Source organism: Musa acuminata, chromosome BXJ2-11 (genome assembly GCF_036884655.1).
Source record: "Musa acuminata AAA Group cultivar baxijiao chromosome BXJ2-11, Cavendish_Baxijiao_AAA, whole genome shotgun sequence".
In the NCBI taxonomy this organism is placed as follows: domain Eukaryota; kingdom Viridiplantae; phylum Streptophyta; class Magnoliopsida; order Zingiberales; family Musaceae; genus Musa; species Musa acuminata.
The window spans coordinates 27,803,193-27,822,070 of record NC_088348.1 but is presented as its reverse complement, the minus strand read 5'-3'; the positions used below and the strand labels follow the sequence as shown (position 1 = coordinate 27,822,070).

At 42.2% G+C, this 18,878-nt stretch overlaps 3 protein-coding genes and 1 pseudogene across 3 annotated transcripts; 2 read left to right on the top strand and 2 right to left on the bottom strand.

Moving 5' to 3' along the window:
- Window positions 1–1,584: 1,584 nt before the first annotated feature.
- Window positions 1,585–2,839, bottom strand: LOC103972556 (myb-related protein Zm1-like). The gene is made up of 3 exons (XM_009386912.2): window positions 2,657–2,839; window positions 2,427–2,556; window positions 1,585–2,323 (listed from the first exon to the last, which is right to left on the bottom strand). Exons 1-3 carry the CDS (start codon window positions 2,793–2,795, stop codon window positions 1,726–1,728), a joined length of 867 nt encoding a protein of 288 aa, XP_009385187.2. The 5' UTR covers window positions 2,796–2,839; the 3' UTR covers window positions 1,585–1,725.
- Window positions 2,840–4,838: 1,999 nt separating this feature from the next.
- Window positions 4,839–5,798, bottom strand: LOC135626595 (probable calcium-binding protein CML17). Its single transcript, XM_065132020.1, has one exon. It carries the CDS (start codon window positions 5,476–5,478, stop codon window positions 4,966–4,968), a length of 513 nt encoding a protein of 170 aa, XP_064988092.1. The 5' UTR covers window positions 5,479–5,798; the 3' UTR covers window positions 4,839–4,965.
- Window positions 5,799–10,845: 5,047 nt separating this feature from the next.
- On the top strand, window positions 10,846–11,676 carry LOC135626596 (uncharacterized). The gene is made up of 3 exons (XM_065132021.1): window positions 10,846–11,117; window positions 11,208–11,252; window positions 11,348–11,676. The coding sequence occupies exons 1-3, from the start codon at window positions 10,880–10,882 to the stop codon at window positions 11,458–11,460; spliced, it is 396 nt and encodes a 131-aa protein (XP_064988093.1). The 5' UTR covers window positions 10,846–10,879; the 3' UTR covers window positions 11,461–11,676.
- Window positions 11,677–16,112: 4,436 nt separating this feature from the next.
- Window positions 16,113–18,417, top strand: LOC135626593 (transcription factor MYC2-like; annotated as a pseudogene).
- The last annotated feature ends 461 nt before the right edge of the window (window positions 18,418–18,878 follow it).

The following is an 18,878-nucleotide window of genomic DNA, read 5'->3' as shown; positions in this document are numbered from 1 at the left end:
AAAAAGGGAAGAGACTTTATAAAATCAATTTTAGAAAATTATCACATTTTCTAACATATATAATTAATTTAATGGAACATAGTTATATTGTAATATGATATATTGTCGGGAAGGAGAGAAGAATTTTATTTTGTATGATTCATTATTAGAACACTAGCTCAAAAAAATCAATCTGCTTGTTAATCTTAATAGTCTCTTTCTTGATAAGTATTTTATTCACTTTTTATATTTTTATAAAGAGAAAATAATTTTATTTCACGCTCCTTTCAATCTTCATCGTTCATCTTTATTGAATCTCTAACCATCAAATTTTTTTTACTTTGATATCACTTGTTAGTAAATATTAAGTTAGATAAAAAGCTTATTCCAAATAATCACATTGTAGTTATCATCGATAGCATTATTAATGATATTATCTTAATGATATTATCTACGATATAAGGATAAAAAATACTCACATACTTTGTCTTAAGCTCTTTCTTTCTTGATCCTCGATTTATATAACTTTCGCTCCATATACAATTGTTCCAAAATTATTGTATCATTTTCACACAATATTATCTTTACAAAATTATCATACAAGTCCACAAATGACTTGAGAAGCAGTAGCACCTTATCATATTTATCAATCTTCTTCGATTCATCTAATATTTTTTTGAATATGTTTAAATAATATACCAAGCCTCTCAAAATACTAGACAATCCCAACATATATTAAATACAATGATCCAAGGCCTGAAAGCATTTGGCAAGAACAAATATAATTTAAGATCCCTTGCTTAATCTATCAAGTTGTAGAAAGCTTAAGTTGATTTATAGAAGTTGTTGATCGTATTATCACTAATTTAAATATAAGTATATAAACTGTATAATTACAAACCTATCAAACTAATAAGTCAATTTAATAGGTCAGTTGATCTCATCCAATAAGCCTTAGAATGGTAGTTGGGAGTTAAAATCTAAGATCTATGATGATTTATAGAATTCTTTGTTGGTACCTTTCAATTCAAAAAAAGAAAAAAAAGAAGTGTTCAACTTTGTCCTTTGTTTTTTAATAAGTAAATGAGTTAAAAATGATGAAATGGTGGGATCAGATAAATGGCCTACTTGATCTTGAATTAGATTCCTCTAAACATCAGCTGTTTCTCCAAGCATAACACAGTAGCATCAATTATTGTTCTACTTACTATGATTCCTTTCTTACTTACTATGTTGCGCAAGTGATATATCTTAATTTTCACCTCACGTGTAAATGATTAACTATCTATATTGTATAAAAGATGCAATAATATTTTTATTTTTAAAAAATAAATAAATATGAACCAATTTGTAGAATGCTATAATCAGCATTTTCCATTTAAATGCACGATTCTTCTATTTATTTTATATTAAATCTGTGAGGATTAGTTTTAGAAAGAATGTTTGAAAGGTCCAGTTGAGATGAACTCAGTGGAGAGAAGGCCCAGTTAAGAGGTCAGGCATCTCCAGGTTTTCTCGTCTCTCTGCCATGAAATAAAGCTGGCACAGAAGTGAGAACGAGAGCTCAGCAAACTGAAATCTTCTACGACAAGTTGAATCCACAGCCATGATGGTTCAGCTCCTGTTGACAGCAGCAGGAACGACAAATCGACACGTGTAACATCAGAATCTTTGAAGGTGTGAAAATTCTAACTCGCCCACCTACGACTTAGACTCAGTTGACCCCTAAACCTCGTGGTTCGTCTTTCAAATCATTTCTGAGGCCAGGAAGGTCTGCAGAGGATGGAGAGGAGGCTCCTTTCGGAAGTAACACGACACTGGGTCTTCCTCCATCCCCACACCATCTGTCGTCAGGCTGTCTTGGTCGCTTGGAGCTACTTCTCTCAAGCCAAGCTCAAGCTCAAGTTCCCTCTCCAAGTACTCCAGCCATGCACCGGTATTGCCTTCTTTACATGCACTGTTATCCTCGATCATGCTCCAAAGATCTCCATCAGGAATAACGAGGCCATCGGAGAGTTGTGTGGAAGTACTGCTCGATGTCATATTCGAGAGTGCATCATCAAAGATGCTCGACATGTCCATGGTGGGATCGATGGGGATCTCGATCACTTCCGCCGAGGAGTCGCGAGTGTGCAAGCATGGATCGTGTTGGTGTTCATCGCTTTTGTTTCCGCCATGATTTGAGCTCGAGGAAGAAGAGGTGGGTAGTGGCTCTTCAGGATCGTTCGTCGCCGCCGCCGGTTTCTGGTCTGTGGATACCAATCGCTTCTTCAAATGTGTATTCCACACGTTCTTTATCTCGTTATCAGTTCTTCCTGGCAGGCATGACGCGATTTTGGACCACCTAAACAAAATTTAAATCAAGTGATCATCGTTTCAGTGCTGCGAGATGACATGAGACTCTCCGATCAGCTAATTAAGGTGTGTTCATGCACGGTCGGTCTTACTTGTTTCCTAACAGCTTATGTAACTTCACTATGGTGTCTTCTTCTTCCTTTGTGAAGTTCCCTCGCTTGATGTCGGGGCGGAGGTAATTAGTCCACCTCAAACGGCAGCTTTTCCCGCACCTAAGCAGACCTTGCCATGCCAACCGAGACAAGAAAGAAAAAGATGAGTCCATGTCGATTTACAGTTCATGTCGACTGAGAAATCAGAGAGAGAGAGAGAGAGAGTAAACCCGCAAGTTTAGGTAGAGCGCGCCAGTTTCCGTGGCCGTGCTTCTGGATGTGAGCGATCAGCCTCATGTCTTCCTCCAGCGACCACGAGCCTTTGTTCAGCCCAACCTTCGCACAGCACGGTGCTCGGCCTCGGCCCATCTCTCTCTTATCTCTCTAAAATGACCCTTGCCTGATTGCAAGATCGGAGAGTGAAGGCGAGTGATATATATAGAGAGAGAGTGATGGAGGTGAGACGCTGGCAAGTGTTCACCGAGGCTGGTCCCACGTTTTGAGTGCTGTTCCTGCCGGACAACCGAAGAAAAGAGGTGGAGCATCGGAAAGAAGATTTCTGGCTTTGATGCAAGACTAAGACAGTCTACTGACCTGAGCCAATCTTTCAACGAGATCTGCACTGCGTACAGACGCATCTCGTCCCAGGTTACTATCGGCGACTGATGTACACCATTGCCACCTACTTCATCCTTCACCACTGGAACTGAGTGGCCGATAGGCAACAGATCACACAGCCTCTTAGTTTAGTGGTGCGCAGACGACGAGTTCATGTCACCGATACATGACTCAGTCAGATGATCATCTCTGCTCCACCTCAGATGATCATCTGACTCAGTCAGATTTTCTACTCTTTCTGGACAAAGAGAACACACGGGAATGGCTCCGTTTGGAGCATTGATCCAAACTGTTTCTTATATCAACTAAATCTATAGTTTCTTAGTTTTAGTATCGATAAGTATATTTGATCTCACATCAATGGAGACAACCAAAACAGGTTATTCTTTATCCTTTTGAGATATCTTTTTGGGCTAGTCTTTCGAAATATGACTTACGCGAAACATATGATTCTTCACGAACATTCATGTATATGTCAATGACACGACAAATGATGACTTATCAACCGACCCTCATTCGGCTCTATCGAAAGTTGTCATGCTACAGTTGAGAGGACTGCAACGCTCTAAAACTCTGATAGTATTGTGTGAATGTACTCTCGGTCTACCTTGTTGACGATTCAGTTTTCTACCTACAGGTCACTGACATTTCACCTACCTCTTTGACCATTTCCCGAGTTAGATTTCCGGTGGAAGGGCGACGAAGATCAAACATAAGAAAACAAGTGCAAAAGCAGATCACCATGCATGCATGAACACAGTTTGAGCATTTATTGTTGGATGGCAGTTGAGGTTGATAGATATCAAACTGTTTTATAAGAAACGTCAATGACAGAGTCTAAGAATGATTAGCTTTGAATTTCTCAAAAAACACAAAAAAGAACTTGTCTTTTTTGTTCTCTGATGAGATATATTCCAAAGAGAAGATCTGATCTTCGACCAGCAGTTCCTTTGAGTGTGGATGTTGTCCTGTCATGGTATCAGCACTGGTAGAGGAGAAGCTGAATGCATGGCAGAATAGACTTATGATCAATATGAAGATGTGATTTGAGTTAGTTTGGGTAAATTGAGTAATGAGTCACCTGTTACTGAATGCAGCAAGTTCTGCAAAGGAAGAGCATAACGTTTGCTTGATAAAGAACAATGGATGGCAATTGGTGATTAAAAGAATTAGATTAAAATAATATTTGAAAATATTCATATTAATTTAGATTAAATTGATATTTATATGTTAAGTTTGACTTTAAACTCATTATTATTTGATTTTGTAACATATGTCAGCTGAAATAAGCGGACTGATGAGTCTAATCTTTCATCCCTCGGTATGAATTACTTGAGCTGTGTGCAACGAAGGGGGGAGGGGAATGAGATCAAATACCATTTGTAATGTGGCGCAACATAGAATCAGACGAACTCAGTCTTGAGCTGGAAAAATCCCAACCTGAGAACAGGATGGGTTGGGTTAGGATTGGAGAATCGAAGAATGGCTTTGGTGGGCTCATCATGAGCTACACACAGCTGTGAGTTTCCATGGTGAATGGATACAGTTTCTTCATCTCTATTTTTAGTGGAATTCCCCTCCACCTTCCCTCACTCATCTCGGACTGTGGTATCTCGACATCACACCATCTATATTGCTGCGGATGCAGCTGGGAATCGCCAGAATTCAGCAAAGTTTGTTAATGAGTTTATTTGGATTAGGAATCTCAACTTGTGATGATCCTTCGGCAAGGAAATGTTGTTTCCTGTGAGAAGGATTCGCTATATGCATGATTCCAGAGAAAACAGAGAGGCATGCATGCAATCTCTTCCCTCTTCACTGATTTCCATTCAATATCGAAGCTAAACGATGACAAGAAAATGGCAAAGGAGACACCTTTTTTTGTTTTATTAGGGACCTACCAAAGAAGGATGAAATGGAGTCAGGACCAGGAATTGTCGAAGGCGGCGGAGGTGATGGCCTGGGCGAACTCTTGGAAGTTGATGCGGCCGTCGCCGTCGGTGTCGGCCTCCTTGATCATGCCGGTGAGCTCGCTGGCGGTGAGGGCGTGGCCGAGCTTGGCCATGGAGTGGGCGAGCTCCGCGGCGGTGATGTACCCGTTGCCGTCGCGGTCGAACATCTTGAACAGCCGGCGGAGCTGCTCCTCGGTGTAGGGGGACTTGGCGGCGATGAGCTCCGGGGAGACGAGGGCCACGAACTCGGAGAACTCGACGAGGCCGTTGGAGTTGGTGTCGGCCCTGTGGATCAGGGATTCCAGCTGGTCGTTGCTGGGCTTGAGGCCGATGGCGCGGAGGAGGGAGCCCAGCTCCAGCTGGGTGAGGCTGCCGTCCTTGTTGCGGTCGAAGGAGCGGAAGATTTCGCGAAGCTCCCCCAGCTGCTCGTCGTCCAACTTCACCGAGTCCTCTCCGGCGCCACCATCATCGCCGTCGCTCATCTCGGATCGCTTCTCTCTCCCCGGACTTGGGAACTATCTTCTCGCTCTATTCTCTCCTCCTCAACCGGCAATTACCGATCAGGTGGATGCGTCTCGTTTTGTCCCCGATCGATCCCGATATAAGACCGCGTCAATTCCAAACAAAACCGATCGATGTGCCACCAAAATTGGATCTTTACGGAAGATCTCTTACCAAGATCGAAACTTTATATGTCGAAAGGAATCAGATGATCTAATTGCATCTCGGCACTTTGGGGCGACGCCGACCGATCTCTTTGGATCTGGCGTCGGAGTCGGGGAGAGGAGACGAACGCGTGGTTAACGTCTGGGCGACCTTATATACGGAGTGGAGGAATCAAAGAGGGATGGGGAGCAAACAACAAACAGCAAAACATACAAGCAAAGAAAATGGAAGAAGGAAGAAAATTAAAAGAAGATCCAACAAATTCCATAAGACAAACAAACAATCAAATAAATAAATAAATAAAATGGGATAATAAACCCCAAAAAAAGAATTTAATCCATGTATGAGTGTCTTATTTAATTATGTGATATAATATTATTTTTAAAGTATATATATATATATAAAGAAATAATAGCTCCCTAAGTTATGATGACGGGACTTTAATCTTGCAAGCTCATGGCCTTTATATGTGGCTAACGCAGCTCACATCTATAATGTTATCTCTATCATTTATGCGGAGCACTGTCATTTCACGGAGTACGTACGAGGAATTTGTAGCTTCATAGGAAGGTATTCTTTGTGATAATTGTTTGTAACGCTGGGCATTCCAGAAGACATTGCGACGACAAAGAGAAAGCAACATCATAGACAGTCCAAATCCACTCAAATTAGCAACATCTTCCAAAAGCTTGGATTCACAGGGAAGTTTTGAAGGGTCATCAGTCTACTGTTGTGTGTCTTCTAATGCCGATAGATTTGGCATGTAGCGAGAAAGATGCCTGTGCTGGCCATTCAAGCCCGTTGGTTTCAAAGGGATGCAGCATCATGACTTACTGCAGTTGGGAAAGTTCTCATGGGGATGTTCCAAGGAGTGGAGAAGGATCGACCTCTCTTAACCTGATCTGAGTTACTAGCGGCTGAGCACTGCTTGGAGATATCAATGCTGCGAGGAGGCTTCCCACTGTGCACGTTAATTTGGGATGATGGTTTCATTTGATCAAAGCCACCGGAGACTGGAATTCCCTGTACTCCTCCCTGTGTTGCATGCCTTGAACGACTCTTGACCACCACATCAAAAGACCACTGGTCCTCCTGCACACAACAATGCCAGCAATCGTTGAACAATAGCATCTCAGTGGCTGAACTTACTCCGGTGAAGTGTCAGTTCATCTCTCTACTGATAATTTTATTACAAATTAGTGAATGTTTCACATTGTGCTCCCCGAAAAAAAAAAAGCATTTCTTGTCGACAAGAACAGAGCATCCTAATCTCATTATAATAAAACTGAGGGTATTGCAAATAGTGGTCTTAATCTGCCTGATATATGTTAATTTAGATCGGTGTATGATCCTACATCTTAAATTTCTATCAGATAATTTAAAAGTGCAAGTCATGGGAATTGAATCCTTTGACGATAAATTTCTATATTTCTCATTAGGAACATGAATTCTTGTATCTTCCAAACATTCTACTTCCAGAGACCATATACACCCTTAGAGAATACCATTACATAGAACCTGAAGTATTCAGAGAGAATGCTACTATTGTTAAAATTAAACATCCAAGTGGCCAAATATTGTCTTGGCATAAAGCAACATAGTGACCAGACACAATGAACAAATGATGTCAAACTGTGACACAGTGCACTACATATGTGATCAAGCCAATGTTTGCATGCTTATGTTGATTACATTTCAAGGATTAGAAAGGACAATGCTGGTCACTTTCACTCCAGATAGCAGTCATCTCATCTAGCATACTAAGCCATTTGACCAAATGTTTAACCAATGTCATCAGATATGGACTTGCAACAAAGACATGCGAATGAGATTGGTTTTGTTTTTTTGCAACAAAGATATGGAATTGCAACAATAACAAGGTCCTGCACAACCAATGGGCCTGTTGAATTAAACCTAGATGATAAAGATCGGAAACCTATTTATTCATGATTAGGACTATGAAACAGTTTGTGGAAAGGAAATTACTACCTTACCTTTGTAATTGGTTTCAGCATTATAATGGGAAGACAAATTCAAAGTATATCGACACAAGGAAACATGAATATGACTGGCTAGGTCCAACATGTTCTTATGTAAATACCGGGGATTTAGTGTTGGGACTATATTTTGAGGCTCCTGTTTGCATATAAAAAAAATATCAATTTGCAAAGCATGGATAAAGTAGGATTTTATCCTAAAACACATATACATGTAACTTGCGAGCTAATAACGAAGGTATGGCCAACAAAAAGGACATATCATGATATATTCTCTGTTCTATGCAACAAGCTTTCGTAGCAAAAATTTGGTCATTACGGTACAAATGACATCTAATTAGGTCCCCAAAGGTAACAACAGCTACGAAAGGGAGAGATTGTTAGAAATCCATTGACGATTAGTCTGAATTAAACTGGTCAACATTAACATATATCAGGTCAAAACACCAATTCAAAAACTCAAGCTACTAAATTAAGGGTCAAACTCAATATATGTCACCCGACTCTCTCAATATTTATCAATATAAGGCCTATTCTTTTAATCCTATTTTCAATCTCTTCTCATATGAATATTTCCAAATTGAGATGAAGATGACAAAAGAAGTAATCTCAGCCTCTTGAGATCCTACATAGAGAGATTGCACATAATAGACAATGGTGATGAAGAATTGAATGAGATCTCTAGGTAAAAATGCAGGGCAATCAGATTCGGCTTACACTGGAACTCAGATCGACCAAAAGCGAAGAGAGCCGTGCAATCTCAGACCATAGTCTCCCTAACAAGTTAATTTGCAAGCGTTTCTGGTGTGGCTCATTGATCTTAGACGAGGTCGTCGTCTTGCCATAAGAGGGGGGGGGTTAATTAAAGGAGCACACAATCGGAAGAACAAACATTTCTTCCGATGACGATTCGTCATGAAACGATATCAAGTTAAAATCTCTTAAAAGATTCCCACAAATCAACTGCTATTGTAGGGGATGTTACAGAGCAAGGCACCTGTGAAGGAATTGACGGAGCTCGGGGCGACGAGGGCCGAGGAGGCGCGCCGCTGGATCCTGAGGGTGATCGCGTAGGTCCGCTTCAATCCCAACAAGTATGCCGTCTCCCACAACACCATCATCTCCCTGCTCTTCTCTCTCGATCTCGATCTACAGAAGATTAGAGTTAAGCCGTAGTTACCCTTCCCATAACCGATGGATTCCGCCACTGCGCATTTCTTGTGTGCGAAACGGCTTGCTTTTGGTTCGCGGCAAAGCGGGGTTAAGAAGTCGGTCGTTGTGGGTTTAAGTGAGTCAAATTAATTTTGTCAAAGAATAGTTAATTGATAGTATTAATTATAAATAGGAAGAAATGTTATAAAAATATTGATATGTGTGCCGAAGAGGGAAAGAAAACTAAGGAATAATTTTACATCAATAAGGTTTAAATTACACATTAATAAGAAGGTAATGAAAATTGAAATAAAAGTAGAGAGTAGTCATTATAAAATTTAATGGAGTCAGATGACGCCAACAAGCACTATAGAATTGATTTTTGACTGAGAAATTGGGGTTCGTCGATTTTAAAATCGTAACATACTGGAAATGTATGTAATTTTCTATCAAAGATAATTAGTCTTAATAGAGTCTCTTTTGAAACCAGTCCATTTTTTTGGGAGGGATTTTTTTTATGAGGTGTCACATTTTAATTTTGGAGCTTATTTCTACTATTTATAATCCCTTAAAAATTAATTAATTTTTTTTTCTATTCATAGCTCCTCTAAGTTTCATTTTCATTTTTTTTTACTTTCCTACAATGTATACTCTATTATCATCGACTCTTCTTACTAATTATTGTCGCTCTTAACCTACTTTTATCGCTCTTTATTGCTCGATCATTGCCCTTGTTGATCACTATCCCAATGCCACTACACGCATTGCTCTCGCAAGCTCTCACCATTGTTGATCTACACCCATGGTTTGCCTCTTATCGCTCCTTATTGTTAATTGCTACCCATGATCTACTCCTTATTACTCTTTATCATTTATGCATATTGTGGCAATTGACTCTCTCTATTAATTACTATCGTTCATTACCGCCCTCGATTTACTTCTCATCATTCCTTATCATCAATTATCGCCCTTAGCTTGCCCATTTGCACACTTTGCAGACTATCTATACCACTCATCACTTTCTTCCTTTCATCACTATTGATATTGCTAGCTGTGGACGTTATTATTGTTGACCTCGAAAAGGAGAAGTAAAAGAAAAAAAAGAAAAATGGAAGAAAAAAGGGTTGTACATAATGAATGATTTTTTTTAATTAAAATCAAGTTATAAATAGAGTGCATATACTTCTATTTATAAAAGAACAACTTAAAAAATTTAAAGTTCTTGATATAAATTTATAAATAATAAAAAATGACATTATAAATAGTAATCTTCTTTTTTGTGTGATAATACTCCTATTTGACTTAATAACTTATAAAGATAAGGTAATAGCTTCCTCTTTTTTTTCTTTCTTTTTTTAAGATCGGTCTATATATGATGAATCAGTTGGTTGCTTTCTCCCTTTTGAATTTTATTTATCTTTATTCAAAGTAATTGATCGGTTCATGGAAAAAAATAAAAGAGCTGTTGGGTTATTTTTCAAAGGTGTTTCAGTGATTAAGTCAAATAGGAGCACTGTTAGAAAAAAAATTATAACAGTTGATATCTCTCCCAAAAAAAATCTAAAAAAGTTCAAACAAAATCTCCCTTGATAATTATTTAAATAAATGTTCACTTTAAATTTAATTAATTTATTTTAATAAATAGCTCTTATTCTTATTACCTAGAAGCTGCCAAAAATGTGATGATCAAAGATGTCATCTTTGGCAATATGCACCTGAAATTTAATCTGAGATGGAATATATATATATATATATATATATATATATATAATAATAATAATAATAATAATAATAATAATAATAATAATAACTCATTAGATAGGAAGGATCCTCCAAATTTTACCTTCTTGCCTAAAAGTTGTCAACAGCTGGAAAGAATATTCGGAATAAATTGTCTGGTGTGTGTGTGTATGTCAAAATTGGTTGTGGAATAGATTCAAACAAATTTTCACATGTTTTCGCGCATCTCGTTTGGTTGATGCGGGAATACAATTATTAATGACGCGGGGCTCCCTCTTTAAAGCGGCGTCGCTCATTACAGAAGTCACACCAGTCTCCAAAGACCAGAATGCAGCGCCAGTCCCTCGGATCGCCCGGCCCCAAGCCTCTCGTCTCCGCCGTCGCCGGGGGAGCCGAGAGGGAGGAGAAGCGGAAGAGCATCGGCAGCGCCGTGGTCGGGGCCACCGAGGCGGACAAGGGGATCCGGGCGAGGCCCAGGGCGGAGAGGTTGATCCATCTCATCCCCGTCCTCACCATCCTCTGCCTCCTCGTCCTCTACCTCTTCTCCCACGATCTGTCCCTTCCAGGTTATTTTAGCTCCGCGGTCGCCCTTTTTCTCGATCGCTTCTTCCCTCCCTATTGCTGACCTCTTCGTTTCCCTGCTTTCCTAAGTTCAGATTCGCAGACGTTGGACGGCGCGGAGATGCGACTCGGCTCCAAAGGTACAATGCCGGCCGATCTCAAGAACCCTTCATTCTTTTCGTTTCTTGTATCTCTTCTGGCGATCTCTTTTGGACGCCTCTTCGTGGGTTCTCAGTGGGGGTTCCGGGGGCCGAGAAGGGCGGCGTGGCGTTGGAGATCCAGCAGATCGGTCGGGGGCTGAACGCGGCGGAGGAGCGGTTCCGTCACCGGAAGCTTGGGAAGCGTTAGCCCTCCCTTGGCACGTGCGGCGAGCGATCGGTGGGCGTCGTCGGAGGTTTGTCTTCAACCATCAATTAGTTCACTGGAAATTGCTATTAGTCCTTTCTAGCGTCTTCGTTTGCTTAGTTTTGAATTGGTGTTGTTGAGTAGGACGGATTTCTAAAAGAAGAAAGAATAAAAAGGTTCCTAAACCAACTTATTTCAAATCATATTTTTATATTATAAGCTGATTACGTTGAGTTTTGATTCAATTTACTTTAGTTACATAAAGATGTCAAAAACACTGTAATTAGATCGATTCATCCATGGGGCATAATCAGTACAATAAATAGCATAAATGCGAAGAAGTATGACAAATAGGGATGCTCTTTCAAAAATATTTCTGCATTAAAAGTATGGATGGGTAGTTGGTAGGTCTATGGGTACAGAAATGCCTGCAAATTCAATCACAAGGCACGAAATAAAAAGATAGGTGATCATGATTGAGCGCCTTGGAGTAATATATCAAGAATTGAATGGGGCTCACCCATTTAAGTCGAGGAAAAGGCTCGACGAGTGTGGTGATTGATGATACTGATCTCACCCAGGTTTCGTGCAGTGGGTCCCGTCCTCCTGATCGGAGGTCTGGGAACTGTGATGGACGGTAAAATGATATACCACGTGCGTAATCGAACGGTTGATGTGTTCGAGACAAGACTAATCAGGTGGAACAAAGGTTGCGCGTATTTGGTCATTGGATTTATGTATGTATGCGCAGAAAGTGCATCCCCATAGGTAGATCCTAAAAGCCGGTCATTCAGATCAACAATTACAATACATATTGTGTTTTTTCTTTTGTTTTTCTGTTCTTTATGATCGCCGAGAATCCATAGTTAGTATTAGTATGGGCTTCTGAAGTCGCAACTTGGGTATTTGTGGATCGAAAACTTGCGTTAGATTAATGCATTCTTCTTATTTTGTGACAACACGTGCAGGTTTTTTCTCTTCTCTTTCTTCGTCTTCGTGTATTATAAATCTTGATCGATTCCGGTAACAAGTATGGCCGAACAACTAAGGTGGACTTGTTGGTCTTGCATAAATTAAGACCACCAAGGGAAGAAATAGCTCCTCAGCCATTAGATACTTTCTCCCACCCCCTCCCTTTTTTTTATGTGATAAGACACGTTCATTCCAAACTTGTACTCGATTTAGATACGAGTGGTTGGAAATCTAGCTCTTCTCATGCCCACCGGGTTGGTTGCTTGTTTGAGCGGATTAATTTAAGGAGATGATTGAAGTAGGCCTGTGCGCAAGGGGGAATGGACATACTGGATCCATTTCCCCTTATTTCCTAACAACAAAAGTTTTTATTATTTTACTAATGATCATATTTGATATTTAATGGTAAAAGTCACACTCTGAATGATCATATTTGATATTTGATATTGTTTGTAGTGTCTCCGAGTTGAGAACCTCAAAATTCCTGATGTGTTATCTATATAAAGATCAAGGTCGAGAGAGATTTTCTGACCTAATTTCTCTGACACTCAAATTAATAACCCGAGGTATATAAGTAGAAGTTTTTCTTTTATTTATGTCAAAGGTGAGCTTCTATACTAAAGGGTATGAAGAAAGCTTATGCTTGTCTTTTTCATCTTAAATGATGATAATAAATCTTATGATTATCTATTTCGTCATAAATGGTGAGAAGAAAATTTTATTTTTTCTTTTCTCCTTGGGCATCATGTGGTGGTGATGTGTTTAAGGATAATATATTTCCTATCAATATGTAAATCACAGTCGTATGAAAAATTTTGATATGTAAATCAAAGTATTCATATGAAAAATAAATTTTCATGTTTTAGGAATTATGAGTTCTTAGAGATCTCTTGCACCTCACTTAGTAGCTCGCTCAATCTAATGAACAAATTGAAGTTATTAACTGATCGAGACCGAAAGAGCTTGGTTTAGTAAACTACTTAACATCCGTTTGAGTTGCTAAACAACCTTAAGAGTGTCGACAAGAGATTTCTCATTCTTCCTTGCTTACAGGATAGAGGTCATCACTGTCTCGTAATTTACAATGATGAAGTGTTGGATCAAGGTCTTTGGGCTAACCACATCTTAATAGATAAAGTTTGAGTGAAAGAATATTTGCATAATTTAGCTTATATATAAGTGATATTAAGTCAATATAACAAGAGGTCTAACCCTAACACATTGGAGAGGAGATTTGATGTTGTGAAAGGACTGACATCAGTAATCTCATTCACTAAATCATCTTTTTTGGTAAAAAAATTGTCGATTACAGATCGGGGACAAATATTCCTCAGATCTAAAACATTGATCACCTTAGAAAAGGTTTCCCTTAAAAGGGATTTGACTCAGAATGAGTACAACACAAATTCAAATAAACTTATGTAAGTTTTCAAAGGAAAATATAACATTTGATGAAATAAATCTCTACATTATGCTTGATAGCCCCTGTGAGATAAATTTGCAACCCCTACAAGATAGTAAATACTGGTCCAATCACGAAGCAGGCAAGAGAGTGAATTGACCATAGAAACATCTTTTCTTTTAGGATAAAAAGCTATATAAACTGCCAAAAGAATCGAGTCAGCCACGCAACTCAACTAGTCATCGCTGCCGACTAAAAAAGGTGTCCCACTAAATTAATAATAATAATTATTATTATTTCATGTGATGGAGATATTCTAGTTGGGATAAATCTAAAAGGTGTCTTATTATTTATGTAGTCAATCTTAAATAATTAAAAATATTAATTTATTATTATAGTTGTTGAAAATAGTCTAGTAAAACAGTGAAATGGACTCGTGATTGAATTCCTCACCCTAAAAGAAATTGCCCTTCCTCTCATGAACCGTGTGATTATTATAGGAAGCATGCACCAGCCCTTCCTGCTCCAGCCACGGTCCCATGTTCCTCTCCAGTAAAATCATTTGCCCTCGCCATATCATTTGTTTGTTTTTTAATCTTTGTGCTTTTAGTTGTCTTCATTTTCTAAAGTATTTTTTTTTTTAAATTATTATTCGTTTCTATTTCAAGAGTAATTCATAATTTTTATACTTTTTTATTTTCTATATGGATGGGCTTTTGATTCTGATTACTGACAAATGTTGCTGCCTAGACTAGTGTTTTTGTGCATATTTTCCGGACAAAATTCACGTCTTCACAGTATCGAACTTAAACCTTAATATTATTTAGTTCAAGAATTTTTGCACCGACCACATCCGTAAACCCTACTGCCAAAGGTCTAATCATAATTGAAACCCCATTGTTGTGTCTCTTTCAGATAATTAGCAGGAGAAAGACCAAGAAAGAATCATAGTAAATACAAAGTCAATCTCGATTGCATGTTCTGCAAAATAGTCTTTATGTTACGCTGCTAGTAACAGCTGTAACTTTCACGATGGCAATGTGGCTATCATAAGGTACCTTTCGACGTCACGATCGATAGCTTTCAAGCTGTGGTCCTCCATAAAATGCGAAACCCCAGTGCATTCAAGTAGTTTTCTCTTTCCTCTTCAACTTAATCTTTTCAAGTGGGTCCGGCGACGATGAGTAATGATGTCGCTGGAAAGGTACGTAATAGTACTTGAATCCAAGTTTTGACCAATTATCAAAGTATGGAAACCTAATTTTGACTCGGTTAGCTATTTTTATAAATCTATCCAAATATCAAGACTCTTATCCGACGATTTCGAGAAGCGAAATATGAGGAATGATCCTATAAAATAGCTTTACGGGTACAGCCCGATGAATGCTTCTTTGAGTATCAGGTCAGTAAGAATTGACGAATCAAAGGTGCTATTCTGGATTGATTGTAGGATCTATCTCGGGGGTCTTTTCATAGCGAATCGAGAAAATTGACGAATGTGAAATAGCTGTTCCTCATCGAGCGACGATGTGGTAATGCAGATAGGTGAGATTTGACGGGGCACCGAATTATCTACGTGGGTTTGGGATTCCTTTGATCACCAACATTGACGGAACCTTTTCTGTGCCGTCCTAGTAATCAATGATCATTTGCCTCGTGTACGGTGATCTGGGCTCATCAATAGGAAAAAAAGGATCATGACGTGTAATGGTATTAGTTGATGTCCGCCGGACTACACTTGCATCGAGTCCGACCGGTGGGTGAAGCTAAAAAATCTGCTCGATCTTGTACTTGGACACACTTTTAATTCCTGTCCCACCACCACCATCATATCATCACCATCATCGCAATGAAACACGCGAGCCCATTAGCAGCCGTCCGATGGTTGGCAATTCCCATCGACACTGCCACCTTATCGCGTGAGAAATCAGAGGCTTCTGCCACGTGAGGACATGGCAACAAACCCACGCTTACGTCGTTTTCCTCCCGATGCCGGCAAGGAAAACGTGTTCTATCCATCACCTCCGCACCCTCGCATCCGCACCACACAATTCTATTATATTCTACCCTTCTCTTTTTCCATCCGATAATATCAATTAAAAATATATTTCTATTATTTATTTATTTGTTGGTTTGGTAAAGCGAGGGGGAGAGCAAAGCCAGTAGTAGCCTTTTGTCAACAATAGCTGCCCGACTTGGGCTCACCGAGGGGAAACGGTGACGGGAATCAAGTGATCCGGTTCATCCGCCTCGCCCGCCCCCTCATCGATCGGAGAAGAGAATGAACGTGTGGGCCGACGACAACGCCTCCTTGATGGAGGCCTTCATGGGCACCACCGACCTCCAGGGCTTCCCCTGGGCGACCGCTACCGCTCCTCCTACCCCCACCCCGCCCGCCGCTGCCGCCTTGGGTCCGGCGACCGCCCTCGCCTCGGCAGCACCGGCGTACTTCAGCCAGGAGACCCTCCAGCAGCGGCTGCAGGCGCTGATCGAGGGGGCCCGGGAAAGCTGGACGTACGGCATCTTCTGGCAGACGTCGGTGGACGGCGCTACCGGCGCGTACTTCCTTGGCTGGGGCGACGGGTACTACAAGGGGTGCGAGGAGGACAAGCGAAAGCAGCGGGTCGCCAACGCCGTCTCTGCCGTCGAGCAGGAGCACCGGAGGCGCGTCCTCCGCGAGCTCCACTCTCTTATCTCCGGGGGCGGTTCCTCGGCGCCCGACGAGACCGTCGACGAGGAGGTCACAGACACCGAGTGGTTCTTCCTCGTCTCCATGACCCAATCGTTCGTCAACGGGGGCGGGTTCCCTGGCCAGGCACTCTTCGCCGGAGCTCCCGTCTGGGTCGCCGGCGCCGACCGCCTCGCCTCGGCGCCCTGCGAGCGGGCGCGCCAGGCGCAGCTGTTCGGCCTCCAGACCATGGTCTGCGTCCCCGTCGGCTCCGGCGTGCTCGAGCTCGGTTCCACCGACGTTGTCTCCCACAGCCACGAGATAATGGGCAAGATCCGCGTCCTCTTCCTCTTCAGCTCCCCAGATCTGCCGTCCTCCTCCACGGCCGCCGCCGTATCCTGGATCACGCCGCAACCTGCGGCGGCGACTCCCGCCACCGATCAAGGCGAGACAGATCCTTCCGTTCTCTGGCTCACAGATCCGTCCGCGGTGGAGATCAAGGACTCGGTTTCGCCCGTCACGACCGCCGCCGACATCTCCGTCACAAAACCCCGGACCCAATGCGAGAACAACCCTAGCTCCAGGATCCTCACGGAAAACCCTAGCTCTTCGCGCCGAATCCAGAAACCCCACCACCACCACCACCACCAACAGCAGCATCAGGGCAGCGGCAGTAACCCGCAAAATCAAACTTTTTACCCCAAATTAGCTTCCAATGGCCCCGTTCCTCCCCAGTCGACCGAACCGTCTAGCAAGAGGAATCCATCGCCGGCCCCTGTAGCTGGCGGCCTCTTTTCAGACCACCAAGCCGCCACCGCCGTGGCAGAAGACATGAAGAATAAGGGTTGCACGGGGGCGACATCCAGGGTGAGCAACCAGGAAGCGGGGATGCTATGCTTCTCCTCTGCTCCTGCACGAGCCCCCTCCAATGGTCAGATGAAATCTTCCGGCGGCGGCGTAGGCGGCATCCTCGATGGCCCGGATTCCGATCAGTCGGACCTGGAGGCCTCGGCGCGAGAGGTGGAGAGCAACCGGGTGGTGGAGCCAGAGAAACGTCCGAGGAAACGCGGCCGGAAGCCTGCCAATGGCCGCGAGGAGCCTCTGAACCACGTGGAAGCCGAGCGGCAGCGCCGCGAGAAACTCAACCAACGCTTCTACGCTCTCCGTGCGGTCGTCCCCAACGTGTCCAAGATGGACAAAGCCTCCCTCCTCGGCGATGCGGTCTCATACATCAACGAACTGCGATCCAACCTCCAGACTGTGGAAGCGGACAAGGAGGAGTTGCGAGATCGAGTGGAAGCCCTGGAGAAGAAGCTCCCGGTCCAGCCACCACCGGACCATAATCTTAGAACGACGACGAACGGGCGGTGTCACGGGGTGGAGATGGAAGTGAAGATACTGGGGTCGGAGGCCATGATCAGATTGCAGTGCCAGAAAAGGAATCACCCGGCCGCGAGTCTGATGGCTGCGCTGAAAGACCTGGATCTTGAACTGCATTATGCGAGCGTGTCGGTGGTGAAGGACCTCATGATCCAGCAGGTGACGGTGAAGATGTCGCCGGGCCGGGTGATGACGCAGGAGCAGCTCTGTGCTTCTCTATACTCCAGAGTGGCTGCGGAGGCACCAATTAGTAGTAGCAGTAGGTAGTCACACTGCGTCTGTGGTAGCAGTAACTTTTGAGATGCCGGCGGGAGAAATTTTTAGATCATGCTGAATTCTGGGTTATATTCGGTAGGTACGTGCTTGGAATTGCAGTGTGGCTTTCTCAGTAGAGCGGCGGAGGGAGCTGCTACCGCCGGAGCATGCTATGTTTCGGTGGCTTCTAATGTTTTGGTGGTAATGTCCTTCTACATGTATATATTTATAAGTTGCATGTGTAGTGCAAATGAGTCCTGGCTTGCCTTTTTGTGTTGTTGAACCTTCTTCCATGTGCACTGTATGGCTCCCTTCGTTTCTGTGTTGCCTTTGCGGGGAGAGCGTGTTCAGTTTCCAGAGCAGCTAGGAGTGCTGCTGCTCATGCTGAGTTTCTATATGAAGTAAACGATGTGCAAGGCTGCAGGCTTCGGACTGGAGCAGGAGCAACGCCTGGGAGATTGGATCTTGATATGTTGCATCAGGTGATCCATGAAAGGATGATGTGCACTTTTAATATCATGTTCGTTTCTTCTCAAGTTATGGGATTGAAATTGAGGAAAATTTAAGAAAATGCTGAAGAAAATCACGCTTTTTGCCGTGTAAATTGACAGTGTAAAAAAGCCTCCATAAATTCCTGTATAGTGCTCCCATTTTTTTAAAAAAGTTATAATATTTTTTTTTTCTGAAAAATAATTTTACTCTTATACCTTTTTTAACGGAGACTCATGCCTTCGCTCAAAGCCT